Source organism: Telopea speciosissima, chromosome 9 (assembly GCF_018873765.1).
Source record: "Telopea speciosissima isolate NSW1024214 ecotype Mountain lineage chromosome 9, Tspe_v1, whole genome shotgun sequence".
NCBI classification, from domain to species: domain Eukaryota; kingdom Viridiplantae; phylum Streptophyta; class Magnoliopsida; order Proteales; family Proteaceae; genus Telopea; species Telopea speciosissima.
The window spans coordinates 62,937,596-62,957,061 of record NC_057924.1 but is presented as its reverse complement, the minus strand read 5'-3'; the positions used below and the strand labels follow the sequence as shown (position 1 = coordinate 62,957,061).

Here is a 19,466-nt window from a genome sequence, read left to right as displayed (position 1 = left end):
ATACCTCTTGGCTTTACCTCTTTAGAAAGTCAAGGAAAGGTGTGTAAGTTGAAGAAGGCTCTTTGTGGTCTGAAGCAGTCACCAAGGGCTTGGTTTGGCCGATTACATAAGGCTATGGTTGCTTATGGTTATAAGTAGAGCAATGTTGACCATACATTGTTTGCTAAAAGGATGGGATAGCAAGAGACCATTTTGATTGTTTATGTTGATGACATAGTGATCACGGGTAGTGATGCACATGAAATCCAAAAGCTGAAGACATATTTGGGCACCAAATTTGAAGTCAAAGATTTAGCGAGATTGAGATATTTTCTAGGGATTGAAATTGCCTATTCAGCTATGGGCATATCTCTTTCCTAAAGAAAATATACCCTGGATCCATTAAGTGAAACAGGGATGCTTGGGTGTAAACTTGCAGACACCCCTCTTGAGCCCCACACATTTGAAGAGTAAGGAAGGTGACCCAGTGGACAATGGTAGCTATCAGAGGCTAGTTGGCCGATTGATATACCTCTCACATACTCGACCAAACATCACATTTTCTGTAAGTGTTGTCAGTCAATACATGCATGATCCTCACTCTTCTCATTTGGAAGCAGCATACAGAATACTCCGTTACCTCAAGTCCTCTCCTGGAAAGGGAATCTTGTATTCTTCGCATAACCATCTCCGGATAGAAGCATACACTGATGCAGATTGGGCTCGTAGTCCTGATGATAGGAAGTCCACATCCGGATATTGCACATTTGTTGGAGGGAACCTAACTACTTGGACAAGGAAAACACCAAGCTGTTGTAGCTCGATCTAATGTTGAAGCTGAATTTTGAGCTATGGCACAGGGTATTTGTGAACTTCTATGGCTCAAGGGGCTTCTTCAAGACTTGGGGATGAATGCTAATCTTCCAATGTGGCTCTACTGTGACAGCAAGTAAGCAATCAACATTGCTTACAGCCCGGTCCAACATGATCGTACCAAACATGTTGAGATTGACCGGCACTTCATCAAAGAGAAATTGGAGCAGAGAATAGTTTGTATTCCGTTTATTCAGTCTAGTGAACAGCTGGCTAATATCCTTACGAAAGGGATCACCAATAAGTTATTTTTTCCTATTGTTAGCAAGTTGGGCATGCTTGATATGTATGCACCAACTTGAGTGGGAGTGTTGTAATATGGGTTCAGGGGTAAAATAGTCATAAGGGTATTTCTATCCTTGTACTCATTCCAGAATGTTCTCTTTATTATAAATAAAGATGGCGTAGTCACTCTGACTCAAGCTAGTATTCACGGAATTCAACAGTGATGCCGATGATGATGGTACTTATGACATTCACGTGGCAAGCTGTATCTTGGAGGCTGAAACCAAGGGCGGCGATTGGCGGTGCAACTCTATTTTCTACAGCCGTATGCGAACAGGAGCTGAAACTACTTTTGAGATACTTAACAGTGGCAGTTGTGTTGACATTACCTCGGAGACTTTTGTGAAGAAGGGAAATCTGAAAGTGGTGAAGCATCCTCAACCTTATATGGTGTCTTTGCTGAATGGTAACACCTTAGAGGTAAATCAATGTTGTTCTGTACCGTTGAAGCTTCATAGGTGTGAGGAAGAAGTATGGTGTGATGTAATTCCAATAAGACTCACCGATGTCTTATTTGGTCGACCTTGGATATATTATAATGATGTTATGGTCGGGGGAAGGAAGAATCAATGTGTGTTCATGTTTAAGGGACTTCATACTGTCTTCCATCTGGTAAATATACCAGCTGAGTTGCCCCAAGCAAGGAGGGACTGATAGGAAACTTCCAATTTTGGTTACTATCTAATTTTGGTTCCTTGTTGGTTCCTCTATCAATCTATAAAGCAGCCCAAGAGGGCAGAAGATAGACGACTATTTTTCCTTCAACCCTTGCTGCTGTTTGCACACTTGCTTGCTCTCCTATGGAGGTTCTTTAGTGTGTGTGATCTGAGGAGGATGGCGCTCGTGTTCGATCCAGTCGACTCTTTGCGGTGGGAAGCCCAAGAGGTTGAGATCTACTTATTTTCTTTATCCCTACGTTGCTCTAAAGTTGTTAGAAGGTTGTCTTCAACAATCGATCTCCACTGTTGCAAATTCAAACCTTAAATTCTGGGTAGTATCTAATTCTAGTCCATTGAGTTAAGTAGCCCACAGGGGCATTATGGGGTTTTTCCCCCTAGTCGACTCATTAATTGGAGTTGGTTATGAGGGGAGTTATTTCTATAATATTTTATTCTCCTCCTTTATTATAAATAAAGAGGCTTGAGTTTAGTTTTATGTTGTAGATGTAAGTGATAGAAGGAGTGGAAGTTGAAGGAGAAAGAGGGAAGGAGGAGGAGAAGAAGAAAATAAGAGAGGAGGGAGAAGAGTTTGGTTGCAATGCTTGTGTGTGAGATTATTCTCTCCACACCTATATTACTCCACTAACAATAATAAACATATTACATCTAATCCCCCTACCTCGTAAAAGGTAAAAAAGGTAAAGAAAGGAGAAATTACATTATAGGTGAACTAGACAAGGTCCAATTCCTAAAGTACCCTTAGAACATTAATTCTAATTACTCTAACACTCCCCCTCAAGCTGGAGAATAAAGGTCATGCATTCCCAGCTTGTATAAGAGGATGCCGAAATGAAAAAAAGGAAGGCCTTTGGTGAAGATGTTTGCCAGTTGATCACCAGTCTTCACAAAAGGAGTGCAAATATAGCCAAAATCTATCTTCTCCTTGATGAAGTGTCAGTCCACTTCAATGTGTTTTGTTCTGTCATGTTGCATTGGATTGTGAGCAATACTGATAGCTGCCTTGTTATCATAGTAGAGCCTTATAGGACCTTCAGTGCCAAACCCCAATTCTCGAATCAATAGTTTCAACCAAATGAGTTCACACACTCCATGAGCCATAGTTTTAAATTCTGCCTCTGCACTAGATCTGGCTACAACAGGTTATTTTTTACTCCTCTATGTGACTAAATTTCCTCCCAAAAAAGTACAATAACCAGAGGTAGATCTTCGGTCAATGATGGATCCAACCCAGTCAGCATCAGTGAAACCTTCCACTCTCAAATGATTGTGCCTGGCATACAACAGTCCTTTCCTAGGAGAAGACTTCAAATATCTGAGGATACGATACACAACATCTAAGTGGCCACTCTTGGGGGGCATGCATAAATTGGCTCACCACTCCCACTGCATAGGAGATATCTAGACGAGTCATAGAGAGGTAGATAAGCTTCCCCACTAGTCTCTGGTACTTTCCCACATTAACAAGAGAAGGACCACAATCTTCTCCTAGTTTGTGATTCTGCTCAATAGGAGAATTTAATGGTTTGCATCCTAACATCCCTGTCTCTGTCAACAAATCAAGAACAAACTTCCGTTGACATATGTTGATTCCTCTATTGGTCCTTGATACTTCAATTCCTAAGAAGTACTTCAAAGGACCCAGATCTTTGATTTCAAACTGTTGAGCAAAGTAGTTTTTCAGTTTATCTATCTCAGTTGTATCATCTTCAGTGACCACAATATCATCAGCATAGACAATGAGGGAAGGAGGAGGAGATGAAGAAGACAAGGGAGGAGGAAGAAGAGTTCGGTTGTAATGCTTATGTGTGAGATTGTTCTCTCCACACCTATATTATTCCACTAACAACAATAAACATATTACATCCAACCCCCCTAGGGAGGTAAAAGGTAAAAAAGGTAAAGAAAGAAGATATTGCATTATAAGTGAACTAGACAAGGTCCAATTCCTAAAGTACCCTTAGAAAATTAATTCTAATAACTCTAACAGCTTGGTGGTCTTATCGATCACTCAAGCATTCAATCCTAAAGGCTGTTAACATGGTATCAGAACAGGAATTTTGATCTAGGTTATAGTCTTCTGTTTTTTTTTTTTTCCCCTTTTTTTCTTCCCTCTCCCTTCCCTGCTTTCCCACTCCACCCTAGACCTTTTTCCTCTCAAACCTCTTAAAACCTTCCCTCTCACACTCGGCTCTTCTCAACCATTGAGGGCAGCACTATGAGGTGATCTTCATTAGATCTAGATGCTGCCCTCCATCCTACCTTGTTGAGTAATATAATCCGAAAGGGCATTTTGGGGTTTTCCCCCCATAGCTTGTATAGTCGACTATGAGGGGGCTTATATGTAGTTTTGTCAATTCTTTTAATATTATAAATAAGAGGGCTTGATGATCACATTGATCATTCAAGCATTGCATTCAAAACTGTTCTGCTAACATGGTATTAGAGGTAAATAACCTGATCTAGGTTTCAGAACATCCCCCCCTCCATCATTTCTCCTTCTCTTCCTCTTCTTTTCTCCCTCTCTCGGCCTCTTCTTCTTCTCTTTTTTTTTTCCTTCTGGTTTTTCACCCTTATTTTAAAGGGCAGCACTAATGAGGTGCTCGAACGATCTAGTAGTTGCCCTCCACCTTACCTCATCAATCAGTGATATAAATGAGTTTTTTGCGATAGCTGCTGCCTCCCTTTCTTCTGTGATTTTTTGAGATTCTCTCCCTCTTGAAGATCAACTGTCTATCACCACTGGAGATTGATTGTTTGTATTGGAGATTCATTCTAGCAGTCTTGGACAGCATCTATCACAAGTCTTCACCAACTATTGAAGCCCCCAACCCTACATCAATCTCAACTTTTAGGGTTTTCTAAAACCCTGACACTTATTGATTTTAGGGATAGGGTTGTCACAACTTGCTGATCTTTTTAGGGGAGTACTATCCAGACCAGAGGAGCACTCAACCTTAATATCAGCCACATCTACTGAGATTTTTTGCAAAATTCAGGTCTTCTCTTCCTAGGGATCAATTTCTCCAAATATCGATCTATTTTTTCTGGTTCTTCTTTGGCTGGCTGCATCAATCCCTTGCTGGTTCTGTTGATTGGTTTTTGCAAGTATGTCTGTGAAACCCGGTCAAATTTCATAATAAATTTGAACTTTTGGAATCTGTGTGATTTCAAGTTCTGGTTCAACTTTGCCCATACTAGCCTCTAATTTGTGGGCTGTCTTGATTAAGAAATTCAGACCTATCTGTAAAGGCATTCCGATCAACCAACTACCGTGGCCTTAAATGAGTCTGAGGTGTCTAGCGGAAGACAACACATAAGCTTGGCATGCTGGGTTGATGGCCTGCGAAGCCTCTCTCTATCTTAGGCCGAATCCCAAGTAAGAATCCCATTTTATATGTATATATGTTGTATTTTTAATTAATTAGTGTATTAGGGGCAGAATAGTAATTTTTACCTTGTGGGACCCCGCACTGAGCTACACTGTATGCGGGCTGGATGGTGGACAGGTTGCGAGGACCTCCCCTTAATTAAACTCAATGTAAGTATAATTTAAAATATATTTATATAACGTTTTGTACGACGAATAGGGTTAGAAGGGTATTTTAGTAAAATTGACCCAGTGGGATCCAGTTCCCCGAGGAGGGAATGTGGTTCCAGACGATTACCACGTATCCGGATCATCACGATGTCGCATAGCGTCGATCGTAGTGGAATAAGGTAATAAATACAAAAGAATCAATTTTAGAAATAATTTATAACGAATGACCATTACGCCCCTTAGTGGTTAAGTATCCTATATATATATATAACTTCTCTTATACTATTTACAAAACACATTACAGTTAGTGAAGCTGAAAAATTCGTTCCAGGCTTGGAGAAGGAAGAAAGAAAAGGAAAAGAGAAGAGAAGAAGAGAGAAACAAGGGCTTGCTCTTGAAGGCTTACCTCCCACAACCGAACCTGAACTTGAATCTCCATTAGAAGTGCTTCAGACTGTTACGCCTCTAATTTTTGGTAAGCCACGAGAACCCTTGCTGTATCCTTCTCCTCTAAGTTTAGTTTATGTTTAGTCTAAATACACCTAAGATGGTCAACTGCATTAAAGCTTCGAAGTTAAGCTTGAATAATTAGATTTTGTTGAAAGATTGGGCTGTTCTAACTAATTCCGGCCCAATCAGACCTGAAATTGAGTGTTAAACTCTAATCAAACCTTCAATGTTGAAGCTATTACTTGTATAGTAAACCCTAACCTAGCTAATTTAGGTTTTATTGAAGAAATTCCTAAATTAACTAACTATTTATGAAATTAAACACCCAAAATAGATTGACCCACCTTGAATTAATGTTAAAACTCCTAATTTGGGCCATACATGCAAAGATCTGGCCAATGAAGCAAAACCCCCAAATTCGGACACTGACCCGGATGCTGTTGCAGGCCTAGGGGCGGTTGACCGGCCCTGTTGGAGTCTGCATCCGGCTGGTCCTTTTTGGTGCCCTTGCTGCCCTGTTATGTTGGGAATTGTCCTGACTTCAAATTAGACCTAATATATATTGTGTTGTTATGATATTAGGGTCTGTTTCTCTGCTGTCCTTGTGTGCTTTGCTGACCTATTGGAGAATTACCTAGTTCAATTAGACTTCGATCTAGGTAAGGGGATTCGACCTTAATTTCCTACGTGTTTATCACATTAATTTCAACTTTATGCTGAATGCCATGCTCATGCATCATTACCTCTATACCTGGAGCATGTAGTTTTCTAGCTTTTATTTAATGCATTAGATTGCATGTGAAATAGGTTGCCTGCAGGCATCTTGCATTGCATTTGCATTGATTATTTATATGATGTGAATTTATGATGATGGAATTGGTAATTTATAACTCGGATCGTACTTGCCTCATCATGTTTAGGCTTACTTGTTGCTAGGATGATATTCATTACCGATCTTTGCGCCCCTTACCAGAGGGGAAAGGTGTTGGACAACCCGTGGCGAGACCGATGTGTTAGTTAGGGATGCCATCTTATGTCCCATGTTAGCGGGTCCCTAATTCCGCTGTGGGAATAAACAGGTAGGGTTGGTCATTTGGGGGTCTGTCGGGGTCCGATGTGTTAGTTCCGGAACTGGCGGGTCCTCACCGTGGTAGAATGGTTTCGCTCGGGTGACCGAAGGGTTAGTTCCGGGACCGAGGTTAGCATCTACCATTAGTAGTAGTACTTATACCCATGAGACTTAGTATCATGCTAGGAACATCTTAGTTTAGCACGTGCATCGTGGATTTATTGTGTTTGTATGCTTGTACCCCCCTTGCTGGGCTCGATTGAGAGCTCACTTTGTGATATCCTTATTTTTCGAGATGATTTAGTTACTTAATGTTGGATTTGCGGCGGCTGGAGTTTGAAGTGCACGATACTTCTGTGTGGCGTGATGATTGGGCGACCTCCCGATCTTAGCTTGATAGTCAGGCTACCTCCCACTCTTTTTAGCTTTATAAATGCTTTATATAGTTATAGAATAGTTTCTTGTATACTTTTACTCTGTGCTACCTTTGAGAACTGTATAGTTGTATCACAAGCCTTATCATTTATATAAATGAAATATCATTTAGACTTCTCTTATTAATGATGTTATCTCTATTAATTAAATTATTTCCGCTGCCTCTGATTACTGTATCTGTGAGCAATGATTGTGAATAGGGTACTGCACTTGTGATCCTTGGGTATTGGTTGGATGTCAGAGACATCCCGCCACACTTGGCCCTTAATAACCGGGCCAGGGTGTGACAATGTCGGGTTCAGATCTTTTTTTTGGGTGAATAAAAATTTCATTACCAAAAGAGAGGAGAAAGAAAATTACAGAGGGCCCCAAAGGGGGAAGCCAACCAGCCTAAATAGAAGCCGGAGAAACCAAGGAAACATTAGAGAGACCCCAGGAATGAACAATGGTCCTGTTCCTCGGGGAGTCTATACAAGAAGAGGGGGGGGAAAGAAGATAACTTTGCTTTAATTTCAAAGGAAATGGAATCCCAAATCTTCTGGTAAGGCCGAGAGTTGGAGGTCCATTTTCTCAAATTGCTCTCCATCCAAATATGGTTGAGAGTAGCATAGAACGCCAGCTTCCCAACCAAGTCATAAGCAAAGGAGCCCGCAAAAGTCGTATCAATCCAAATCCATTCTCTAGAGAAGGGAAGGATACATCTACAAGAAGGCCAGCATTTGAGGAGAACACCCTTCCAAATGGCAGGAGCGAGGGCACTCAAAGAAAAGGTGGTTCAAGTCTTCATCATTGTTCCAAAGCAGAGGCAGACCAAGCCACGAGAGACTAAGATCTCGGCGGCCGTGAAGAAAGGCTTGAGTGGGGAGGCAGCGATTGTTGAAGACTCTCCAGGCATGAAGTAATGCCTAGGAATGTGATGCTTGAACCAAAGGAGCCTACGCCAAGGAACCACAGGGCCTTTCAGACGAACAAAATTCCAAGCAGCCTTGGAAGAGAAGGAGCAGGAGTTGTTCGAAGACCAGTAACACGATCGCCCTGAAGCAGCCCTTCTAGTAACGAGAGAGGAGCTCATTCGGCTAAGAATGAGGAAGGACCAGTTGGGGGGGGGGAGCCCAACCATTGTGACCTAGAATGTCAGCAACCAAAGAAAGGCTATGTAAGCCGGAGGAGTATATGGTTCTAGAGGTAATCTGGTGCAGAAGAATTCCCCTAGGATGCCAGTTGTCAAGCCATAGGTAAGTAGATCGACCATCACCAATGTTGGAGCGAATGACTTGAAGGACCAAGGGACGGCTAGCAAGAATCTTCCCCCAGACCCAAGAGGCATCAGATAAAGAGGAGGCAGTCCAAATGGAGTCATTGCGGAGAAGACCCGAATAAATCCAATCCACCCAAATGCTCTTTTTTTCGAGGCAATCTTCCAGAGAAGCTTGATGATACCAGCTGAGTTGACATCTTTGATTCTGCTTAATGCCTAACCCTCCTTCCTTCTCGGGAAGGTAAACAGAGCCCCAACTTAAAGGATGAAGAAACCTCGAGGTGTCGAGTGCCCTTCCGCAGGAAGGAAGCCATAAGAGCTTCAAGAGCCTTGATAGTAGCTTGGGAAGCCCATAAATACCCGACCATAGATATAAGAAGCTTCTAGAACTCGATCTAATGAGAACTAACTCCGCCAAAGATAAGAAAGAAGCTTGCTTTTCCAAAGTCAAGTCTCTTTCGGATCAGATCCAACACGTGGAGTGCAAGCGATGAGCGGATAATCTAGCCGGGATCAAGGAATTCCCAAGTATTTGACAGTACCGTGGCCTTCATGGAACCTCGGCGAAGGCGAAGGCAAATTTGTCTAAATCGAAACTCCCCGCAAAGAAGATGAGGGACTTGGAGGGGTTGATGCGAAGGCCCGAGAGCTCTTTGAATTGCTGGAGACAAAGCAAGATAGCTTAAAGAAGCAATTGGCCTGGAGAATATCATCAAGTCATCGGCGAATGCCAAGTGAGTGAGCTTGAGGGCTTTACACTTGGGCATAGGAGAGATGAGCTGTTGGTCGGAGCAAAGCTGGATCTGTCTGGAGAGGACTTCCATGGCAATAGTGAACAAGTAAGGGGATAGAGGGCAGCCTTGCTGAATCCCCACTGAGGCTCCAAAGTACCCAGCCGGACTGCCATTGACCAAAACTGAGAACTTTGGGGAAGAGATGCAAGAGCTGATCCAGTGCACAAAGGGTAAAGGAAACCCCATCTGAGTCATCACTTGAGCAATGTAATCCCACCTAATAGAATCAAAAGCTTTGTGGATGTCGGGTTCAGATCTTACTACTGCTACTTTTGGGATTGATGGACAGACAAGGACTGAGTATCTACCTTTCGCTGCTCCTATTAAACTCGATGGAACAAATTACTTAATGCGGTCTAGATATACTTATTTGACCATTGCTGGTTGAGGACTTACTGGACATATTATTGGCAGTGACACAATGCCAGCCGACACTGGTCCTCTTCAGGATCGATGGGTTTCCATTGATGCTGTGGTGACGTCCTATTTGCAGTACTCTATGCAACTTGATCTCTCTAGCAATTATTTATTATTGGATATATCCCTTCAAATATGGAGTGCTGCCAAGGAGACTTATGGGTAGGTAGGGAATGGTGCTCAGATGTATGAGATTCGAAAGAAGGTTCATGACACCATGCAGAAGGATTGTCAGTCTCTAAACACAATGCTGCCCTAAAGAGTATAGGGCAGCAATTGGATCACTACTCAGATTTTCAGCCTTCCACTGCAGCTAATATTGCGGCCTATCGCAAACACGTGGACAAAATTCGTGTCTACGACTTCTTGGCAGGTCTGAATGTTGAATATGACCCTATCCGTGTGCAAGTGCTTAGCCGATCTCCTTTCCCTACATTAGAGCAGTCCTTTGCTTTGGTCCATATTGAGGAGACCCATAGGGCTGCTATGTTGCACATTTCCACCGTTGATAGATCTACTTTACAAGCTGGTTCCAGCCTTACTCCGATTACCATACCCGAAGACAATGCTTCCTCCAAGGAGCCTGTAAAGTGTGAACACTGCAACAAGCCCTATCACACTACGGCTACTTGCTGGGAATTACATGGGAAACCTGCTGACTTTGAGGCGAAACGTGGTCGTGGGAAGTCCAAGTCCAAAGCTCATCACGCAACTGCTGTTGCTCCTTCTACAGACATTGGTCTCACTCCGGATGAACTTCTAGCTTTCCATTGCATGTTAAAGGCCTCTCCAGCTTCACCTGCTCCGACATCTACACGGCTACACCTACTGCCCCTTTTGGTTCTCACTTGCTTTAGGTATTCCAGTCGGTAGTCATTGTGCATCGGCTGTCTCCAGTCCCTAGATTATATACTCCGGTGCTACTGACCATATGGCTGGTTCCTCCCATATTTTTCACCAGTATTCTCCCTCTTCCGGGAAAGCCATTGTTCGTGTGGCTAATGGTTCCCTTTCTTCCATATCTGGAAAGGGTTCCATTCGTTGCTCTCCTACCCTTACATTATCTTCTGTTTTGCATGTTCCCTCTTTTTCTACAAATCTTCTTTCAATTATTAGTCTTACCAAAAATTTAAATTGCAAAATAACTTTTTTTTCCCCTTCTCACCTTGTCATACAGGATCTGGTGAAAGGGGCAACGATTGGTGGTGGTAAGGTACATGGTGGTCTTTACTTACTTGACACGGGTCAGACTTCTCTTCCACCAGCTTCATCTCCAACTCATTAGTTACACTTAGCCTCGTCTCCTGATCTCCACCTATGGCATTGTTGGCTCAGCCATCTTCCTCTTCGAACTTTAGCTTTTTTACTTCCTTAGTTAGTCAAAGATTATAAACCGGATGAGTTTTTTATGTGAGGCTTGAGTTTTAGCCAAACAGACTCGTTCCAGTTATTTCTCTTTGAATAAAGTGTTTCCCCTTTTGCTTTAGTTCATACTAATGTGTGGGGTCCTGCCCGTCATACATCCATTTCTGGTCATTGATGGTTTGTTACTTTTATTGACAGTTATACTCGTACTACCTGGGTATACATGATGTAGCATAAGAGTGAAGTTTTTTGATGTTTTCAGCTCTTTCACCGTATGGTTCAGACCCAATTCAATGCAACTCTAAAAAAGTCTGCGTAGTGATAATGGCAGAGAATACATGGAGGGTCAGTTCCAAAGATATATGGCTAATAATGGGATACTTCATCAGACCAGCTGTGTCGACACTCCTGCCCAGAATGGAGTGGCTGAAAGAAAAAATCATCATCATTTGGAAATTGCTTGAGCCATTATGTTTGCACGGCAGGTTCCTTCTAAATACTGGACTGAAGTTGTCCTTACCGCTGCCTACTTGATAAACCACATGCCTATCTATGTTCTTGATAATCGTGCACCTACAAACATTCTCCAAGGTTCCTCTTCTTTTGTTGTTCCACACTTCCACCAAAGAATTTTGGCCGTGTTTGCTATGCTCGTAACCATCATTCTCTAGGGTTCCTCTTACTTTTTACAGTCTCCAGGGTTCCTCCAGTGTATCTTTTTGGGTTACTCAGCTACCCACCGAGATGACACTACCTTTGAGATAGTTAAATGTGGCAGTTTTGTCAACATTACCTTGGTGACTTTTGTGAAGGAAAATCTGAAAGTGGAGAAGCATCCCCAACATTATAAGGTGTCTTTGCTGAATGGTAACACCTTAGCGGTAAATCAGCGTTGTTAAGTACCGCTAAAGCTTCATAGGTTTGAGGAAGAAGTTTGGTGTGATGTAATTCCTATGAGACACACAGATGTCTTATTTGGTCGATCTTGGATGCATGATAATGATTTTATGGTCGATCCTATGAGACACACAGATGTCTTATGTGTGTTCAAGTTCAAGGGACTTTATACCGTCTTCCATCCTGTTAACAAACCAGGTGTTTGTTCGCTGGATTCATGCTTGCATTTCCACCCCCTCCTCTGTTCTGGTCAATGGTTCTCCAGCTGGTTTCTTCCACTCTAAAGTGAGTATCCGCCAAGGCTGTCCCCTCTCCCCCTTCCTTTTCTCCATCACTTTGGAAGTCCCCTCCCGTAGCCTCCAATCCAAAACGGATCTCCATATCATTTCTCCTATTCCTAAATGTAAGCATATCAATCTCATCCATCTCGCTTTTGCAGACGATCTGATGATCTTCTCCAAGGCCTCCCACTCCTCAATCTCTGCTATAAGGATTCCCTTCATGTGAAACCCGGTCAAATTTCCGAATAAATTTGAACTTTTGGAACTTGTGTGATTACAAGTTCCAGCTCTCAGTCTATGGTAGCATCGATGCTATGGGCTGCATCGGTCGAGGACATAGAAGAATTACTCGACACACCTATGGAGGACTCTGAGGATCCTTCCCAATTTGCTCTTCTGGAGTCAGAGGACCCCTATGTAACCCCGCACCGGAGTTACCTGTGTCGGATCTGTTGCTTGGAGACTATGCAGAGGCTCTCCCTCAATTAAAATTATTGTAAGTATAACTTAAATGTATTTATATAATGTTTTGTACGACCAAATAAGGTTAGAAGGGTATTTTAGTCAAATTGCCTCTGTGGGACCCACATCCCCAGTGGGGAATGCTATTCCAGACAGTTACCCGTGTTCGGATGATCTCTGATGTCGTCCGGCATCACATTATGGTTAGAATAACCAATAGAAACAGATTTATAACTGTAAATAGCTTTAGAAGTCAGTTTTAGGAATAATTTCTGTCCAAAGGACAGATTTACCCCTTAGTGCTTAAATACCACTTATATATATATATATATATATAACCCTCTTTCCCTATTTACAAATCACATTACAAACTGAGTAAAGCTGAGAATTTCGTTCCAGCTTGGGAAAGAAGGAAAGAAAGAGGAAAAGAGAAGAGAAGAAGAGAAGAAGGGGCTTACACTTAGAGCTTGGACTCCATACTTGGAATTGAGCTTAAAACCACCTATTGGGACTGAACTGCATAATTCAAGGCTACCTGCACCTTGTTTCTGCTTCTACACTAAGGTAAGCCATGGAAACTTGCTGAATTTCCCTTTTCTTCCCTTCTTCTCCAACATAAATTCACCTAAATATGCTGGCCTCCATTAAAGCTTCAAGGCCAAGCTTGAATGTTGAATTTTTGCTATGATTTGGACTGTTTTGGATCAGTCCCAGTCCAATTATACCTGAAATTGTAGGGTTAACCCTAATCTGACCTTAGTTGCTGAAACTATTGCCTATGGGATAAACCCTAAGCCAACTAATTTAGGGTTAATTGATAAAATCCCTAAATTAGGAAGCCAACCATGAAATTAAACCCCCAATTAGACTGACCCACCTTAATTTTGACTTAAGACATCAAATTGGGGCCATGCATGTAATGATCTGGCCAATTGAAGCAAAACCCCCAATTTCGGCTTTAGGGCCGGATGGAGTTGCAGGTCCAGGGGCGGTTGACCGGCTCCTTGGAAGTCTGCATTCGGCTCCCCCTTTTTAATGCCCCTGTGACCTAGACCTTATGGACTTGGCCTTGAACTGTCTCAGGACCTAATGGGTAATGTTTTGTAAGTTGTTATAGGTCTGTTTCTACTGTTCTTTGTCTATTTTGCTGGGTTCTTGGCGGGTTGATTGAGTTAGGTTAAGCTACACTACAGGTAAGGGAACTTTGGACATAATTTGGGCGTGTTTGTCGTCTTAACTTGATGTAATGCTAAATGCCATCTCATGCACCATTGAAACTACACAGTTGCATATAGTTTCTTAGCTTGTGATTTGATGCACTAGAATGCATATGATTTAGGCTGCACATTAGCATGTTGCATTGCATTGCATTGATATTATTACTATTTTGAATTGTTGATGGTGGAATTTAGTACTCTGTAACTTAACTGAACATGCTTGTATCATCATGAATAGACTGCACTGAGCTAGGTTGTTATTCATTACCCAGTACTACGCCCCTTCCAAACAGGGGGAGAGGTGTTGCACAACCCGTGGTAGGTCCGACGTGTTAGTTCCGGAATGCCATCTTCTGTCCCATGTTAGCGTGTGTACTCCGCTGTGGGAATAACCAGACAGGGTTGGTCTTTGGGGGTTTGTCGGGGTCCGATGTGTTAGTTCCGGGACTGGTGGGTCCTTACCGTGGTAGAATGGTTTCGTTCGGGTAATCGAGGGGTTAGTTCCAGGACCGAGGTTAGCATCTACCACTAGTAGTACTTATACCTCATGAGACTTAATATCTGTGCTAGGAGCATACTAGTTTAGGACATGATGCATCATGAATTTACTGTGTTTGTATGCATGCATTTTCTTTACTGGGCTCAGTGGAGAGCTCACCCCTGTGGATCCTTACTTTTTCTTACAGATGAAACTGCTTCCGTCACTGTTGCTGGTTCTTTGGGGACTCCTCCTTCTCAGGACTCTCCTGCTGCTTATGGAGCTGATACTCCTATCTTGGTTGAGTACGATGCTTCGTGTTCCTGTGATGCCTGCGCGTTCTCCTGATCCTCCAAAATGATCAGGCTCTTCCTTCCCTTTTTGTTTATAACACTTTTGTAGTAGTTATAGTGATAACTTTTTGGTTTATTGAGTTACTGCTTTTGTGAATCACCGATGTAACTTTGATGTACATAGTTGTTAATATAATATAATGTTATCACTAGTTCTTCCTTACTATTGTCTTATTGCTCTATTTATTGCTTCCGCTGCATTAAATTCTGATTATTGTGAATAAGATTGTGAATAGAACACTGCACTTGCGATCCTGGTGGGATTGATTGGGTATCTGAGACATCCAATTACACTTGGCCCTTATTAACCGGGCCTGGGTGTGACACTTCACCTCTTTGAGTCCCTCTCCGGCCTTCACATCAATCTCCTCAAATCCAAAATCTTCCTCTCTGGTATCTCCGTTCAGGAGAGAGACTCCCTTCTGCATCTGACTGGTTTCTTCATTGGCTCCCTTCCAGTCAAATACCTTGGTCTCCCCCTCATTCCGGCCCGGCTCTCCAAGCACCATTGCACCCCTATGCTGGATAACATTCGCAAGCGCCTCCAGCTCTGGAAAAGCAAACTCCTTTCCTATGCCGGCTGCCTTATTTATATCCACTCAGTCCTCTAAGCTTCTTACATTTATTAGTGTGAGATCTTTGGCCTACCCAAAGCCACCACTCAGGCGATGGAGCGCCTCTTTTGTGCTTTCCTCTGGAAAGGGACCGATGCTTCCAAGTTCCTCCATCATGTCAGTTGGAAGTCTATCTGCCTCCGAAAATCCAAGGTGGTCTTGGGATTCGGCGCATTAAATACTCCGATATTGTTGGCATTCTTAAGCTGATCTGGAAAATTTCCACCCGCCACGATTCCATCTGGGTCAACTGGATCTACTCTCATCTTCTCAAGTCCAACTCCATTTGGACCGCCTCCGTCCCCTCTGATGCGTCCTGGATATGGAGAAAGATCCTTGCCCTCCACCCCTTGGCCCTCCATGGTATCTCTTCCTCCATTGCTTGTGGATCCTCTGTTACACCCCCGGCCCGATTTATAAGGGCCAAGTGTGACTGGATGGTTCTCACATCCAACCAACCTACCAGGATCGCAAGTGCTGTACTTTATTCGCAATCATATCAACAAATACAGAATTAAATGCAGCGGAAGCAATTAAATACATAAATAAGGTAGTATTTGTTCCATAAGCAGTAAAGTAAAACAAAAGACTTATTTACATAATCTATACAAAAGTGTATAACAAAAAGAGGGGAAGAAGCCGGATCTAGCAGTCACTCAGGAGAATGCGCAGTCATCGTATGAGCACGAAGCATCGTGCTCCACCGCCAAAGGAGTGTCAACTCCATAAGCTGAAGGAGAGTCCTGTGTAGAAGCGACTCCCACAGAAGCACCAGAAACAACAATTTCATTTGAAAAATATAATGATCCACGGGGTTGAGCTCTACTGAGCCCAGTAAGGACATGCATGCAAATATACCACAACAATCCATGATGAATGTCCTAAACAAGCATGCTCCTGACATGGATACTAAGTCATATGAGGTATAAGTACTACTGTAATCGAATACTAGCCTCGGTCCCGGAAACACATAACCAGACGTCGGTCACCCGAGCGAAAGCATTCTACTACGGTGGAGACCCGGCAGCTCAGGCATCATACATCTGACGCTAACGGACCCCCAGTGACTAACCCTACTGTTTGTTCTCACAGCGGAGTACACACGCTAACATGGGACAGTGAATGGCATTCTAGAATTTACCCTTCGGACCTACCACGGGTTATCTAACCCCTCTTCTCCTGTTGGTAAGGGACGTAGTACTGGGTAATGAAGCAACCTAACCCAATGCAGTCTAGTCATGATGGCATATGTATGTACAGATCAATTGTAAAGTAAACAGTGCATCATTATCATCAATTGTACAGTATCAAGTAATATCAATGCAATGCAGTATGCTAATGAAACCTAATTCACATGCAGTCTAGTGCAAAGAATTTAAAACTAAAAAAAACTATATGATCTGAACAGTAATAATGATGCATGACATGGCATACTGCACAAGTAGTAATTAAGACAATAAACACACATAAATTAAGTCAGATTCCCTTACCTGACATGATAGACTAGCCTAAAGTAGTATAACCCTAGCAATTAGACAATAACAGGCCAAAAACAGTCCTAAAACTAACAGTCCTAAAACTATGGAAAATACCAATTATTAGGTCAGGGAACAAACCAAAGTCAAACCAAGGTATATGAGGCATTTTGGTCCAAAATGACTTAACCGGATTCAGGGGTCAGACCAACCGGTCGACCGGTTCAAAACCTATAATTGCATCCGATTGAAAAGTCAGAATTGGGGGTTTTACTTGTAACCCCCAGATCTTAGCATGCATGGCCCCAATTTTATGTTCCAGCAGTCAATCCAATTAGGGAATCAATTTCGGAATTTGGTTCCAATTTGGGGATTTTTGTTAATTAATTTCAATTACACATTTAGGGTTCATGAATTAAACAATTCAGCCAAGAATTGGGTTCTTAAGATGGGATTTTAGGTCACAGCCACATTTGAACCATTAATTGGTTCAAAACAGGGTTTAATTAGGCATAATTTGGTTAATAAAGCTTGGTTCTTAAGCTTTAATGGCAACTTTTAATTTAGGCATAGTTTAGGCTTGAGTTTAGAGAAAGAGAAGATACGAACAACAAGGATTTTTAATGGTTACCTAAAATCAGTAGGTAGCAGCCTCGAAATGTGCAATAAGGACTCCAATTCAGTCCCAAAGCTTTAATTTCAGGTGTAGGAGTAAAGCCCTTTCTAGAGCCCCTTCTTTCCATTCTTCTTCTTCTTCTTTCTTGCCTTTTCTTCTCCATGGTTCTAAGAGCTGGACCGATTCTGATTTCCTTTAGCTAAGGGAATAGTGAAATAAGTTGTATATATATAGTTATAATGACTAAGGCATGTTTGCCTAATTACTAAAAATCTGTTTTGTAAATTGGTTTCTTAAAACTAATTCCAAGTAGAATTATTTACTTTGATAACAGGGGTAATCCAAGTACGGGTAACTACTGGAAATAGGATTCCCTACTGGGGATGTGGGTCCCACAGAGGTAAATTACTAAACTACCCCTATAAACTCTAATTGGTCAATATAATCCAATACAAAATACAAGTAAATAACACTTACAATAGAGAACTTAACTGTGGGGAAAAAAATTGGAGCTCTAGAGAAAGAAGAGAAAAGATTCTGATAGTTCCCTTGTTCCCCCGCCGGCCCTCCTGGCTGGCCTGACTGACTGTGTTTCAGGCCACATCTCTTTCTGAGATGTCGTCTCCCTCTCCCAAGCCTGCTTCTTCTCCTCCTCCTCCCTCACCTGCCCCCCAACTCCCTTCAAATGCTTCTTGGGCCTCCATCCTCAACGCTGGCTCTGCTCCTTCATCCGATGGCCTTCCTCTCTACTTTGTCTCTCCTATCTTAAATGGCTTGACCAAGGTCGCTATTTGCCTTGCTGCTGTTTTGGAGTACGAAATCAAGCTTTGGGAAAATAGCCTGGTAGGTAATTTTCTTGGCTCGCGACCACCATTCCACATCGTCAAAACTTCTCTCTCCAAGCAGTGGAGACCTCAAGGATCCTTGGATATCTCTCTGCTGGACAACGGCTTTTTCCTGTTCAAGTTTTCCTCTGCTACTAACAAGCTTCGAGCCTTAGAAGGGGGTCCTTGGTTGATAGGTAAGAAACCAATTTTTCTTTGCCAATGGCATCCCCATCTGCAACTCCGGCGACTGGACCTTACTTCAATCCCCTTTGGGATTACCTTACCTGGTTTGCCGCTTCATTATTGGTGCACCGATGGACTCAACTCTCTGGGATCTGTCTTGGGTAAACCTCTATTCTCAGATGTTAGGACCAGACGCAAAGACTGCCTGGCTTATGCAAGGCTCTGCGTGGAAGTCTCTGCGCAAGATGTGCTTCCCACCTTCATCACTGTCCGAGAAGGCGACGACTACTCCTTCGAGCAGGAAATCCATTACGATTGGAAGCTTCCCCAGTGCTCAGTCTGTAAAATGTTTGGATACGACTCTAAGCTTTGCTCCCCTCCCTCGGACGAGCCCTCTGTTGTTGGAGCTTCATCGTCTACAGATGTTCAACCTTCGTCTATGACTGCCGGCAAGATGCTTCCTCCCCATTAAAGCTCTCTTCACCACCGTCAAAGGTCTCAGGGTAGAAGAAGCTACAGATCCAACCACCGGAACACCCTGAAAGCTCCGGCGACGCAGGCAAACGGCAGAAATGAGCCTATCAGGGCTTCCCAGCAGGCTGCTATGTCTCAGAACAGGTTAAGCCTTTTGGCTGACGACGACGACTCTGAGACCCTCGATTGCACCGAAAAGATCTCTTTTGATGTCCTACCTCGCAGCATATCCAGGATGTCGGATCCCCAGCAGCAGACAACCCCTTTCCTAGCTCCCTCGTTGACCCTTCCACTGCGACTGAAGCTCTGCCTTCGCTACTCCCCTTGGGAAGTATCCTTCTGCCTCCCTCTGCTTTTGTATTGGTTTCTCAGGCCTCGTCCATCCAAGGCCTTTTACAGATTAATGCCACTTCAGGGTTCTTGACTTCTTCTTCACTGGGACCCAC

The 19,466-nt window shown here is 42.9% G+C and overlaps 1 protein-coding gene across 1 annotated transcript; it reads left to right on the top strand.

Moving 5' to 3' along the window:
- Window positions 1-18,151: 18,151 nt before the first annotated feature.
- Window positions 18,152-19,018, top strand: LOC122639252. The gene has a single exon (XM_043832069.1). The coding sequence runs from the start codon at window positions 18,152-18,154 to the stop codon at window positions 19,016-19,018; it is 867 nt and encodes a 288-aa protein (XP_043688004.1).
- The last annotated feature ends 448 nt before the right edge of the window (window positions 19,019-19,466 follow it).

What these genes read in the sequence shown, in the direction of transcription:
- LOC122639252 (XM_043832069.1), top strand. Translation starts at nt 18,152, where the DNA reads ATGTCGTCTCCCTCTCCCAAGCCTGCTTCTTCTCCTCCTCCTCCCTCA.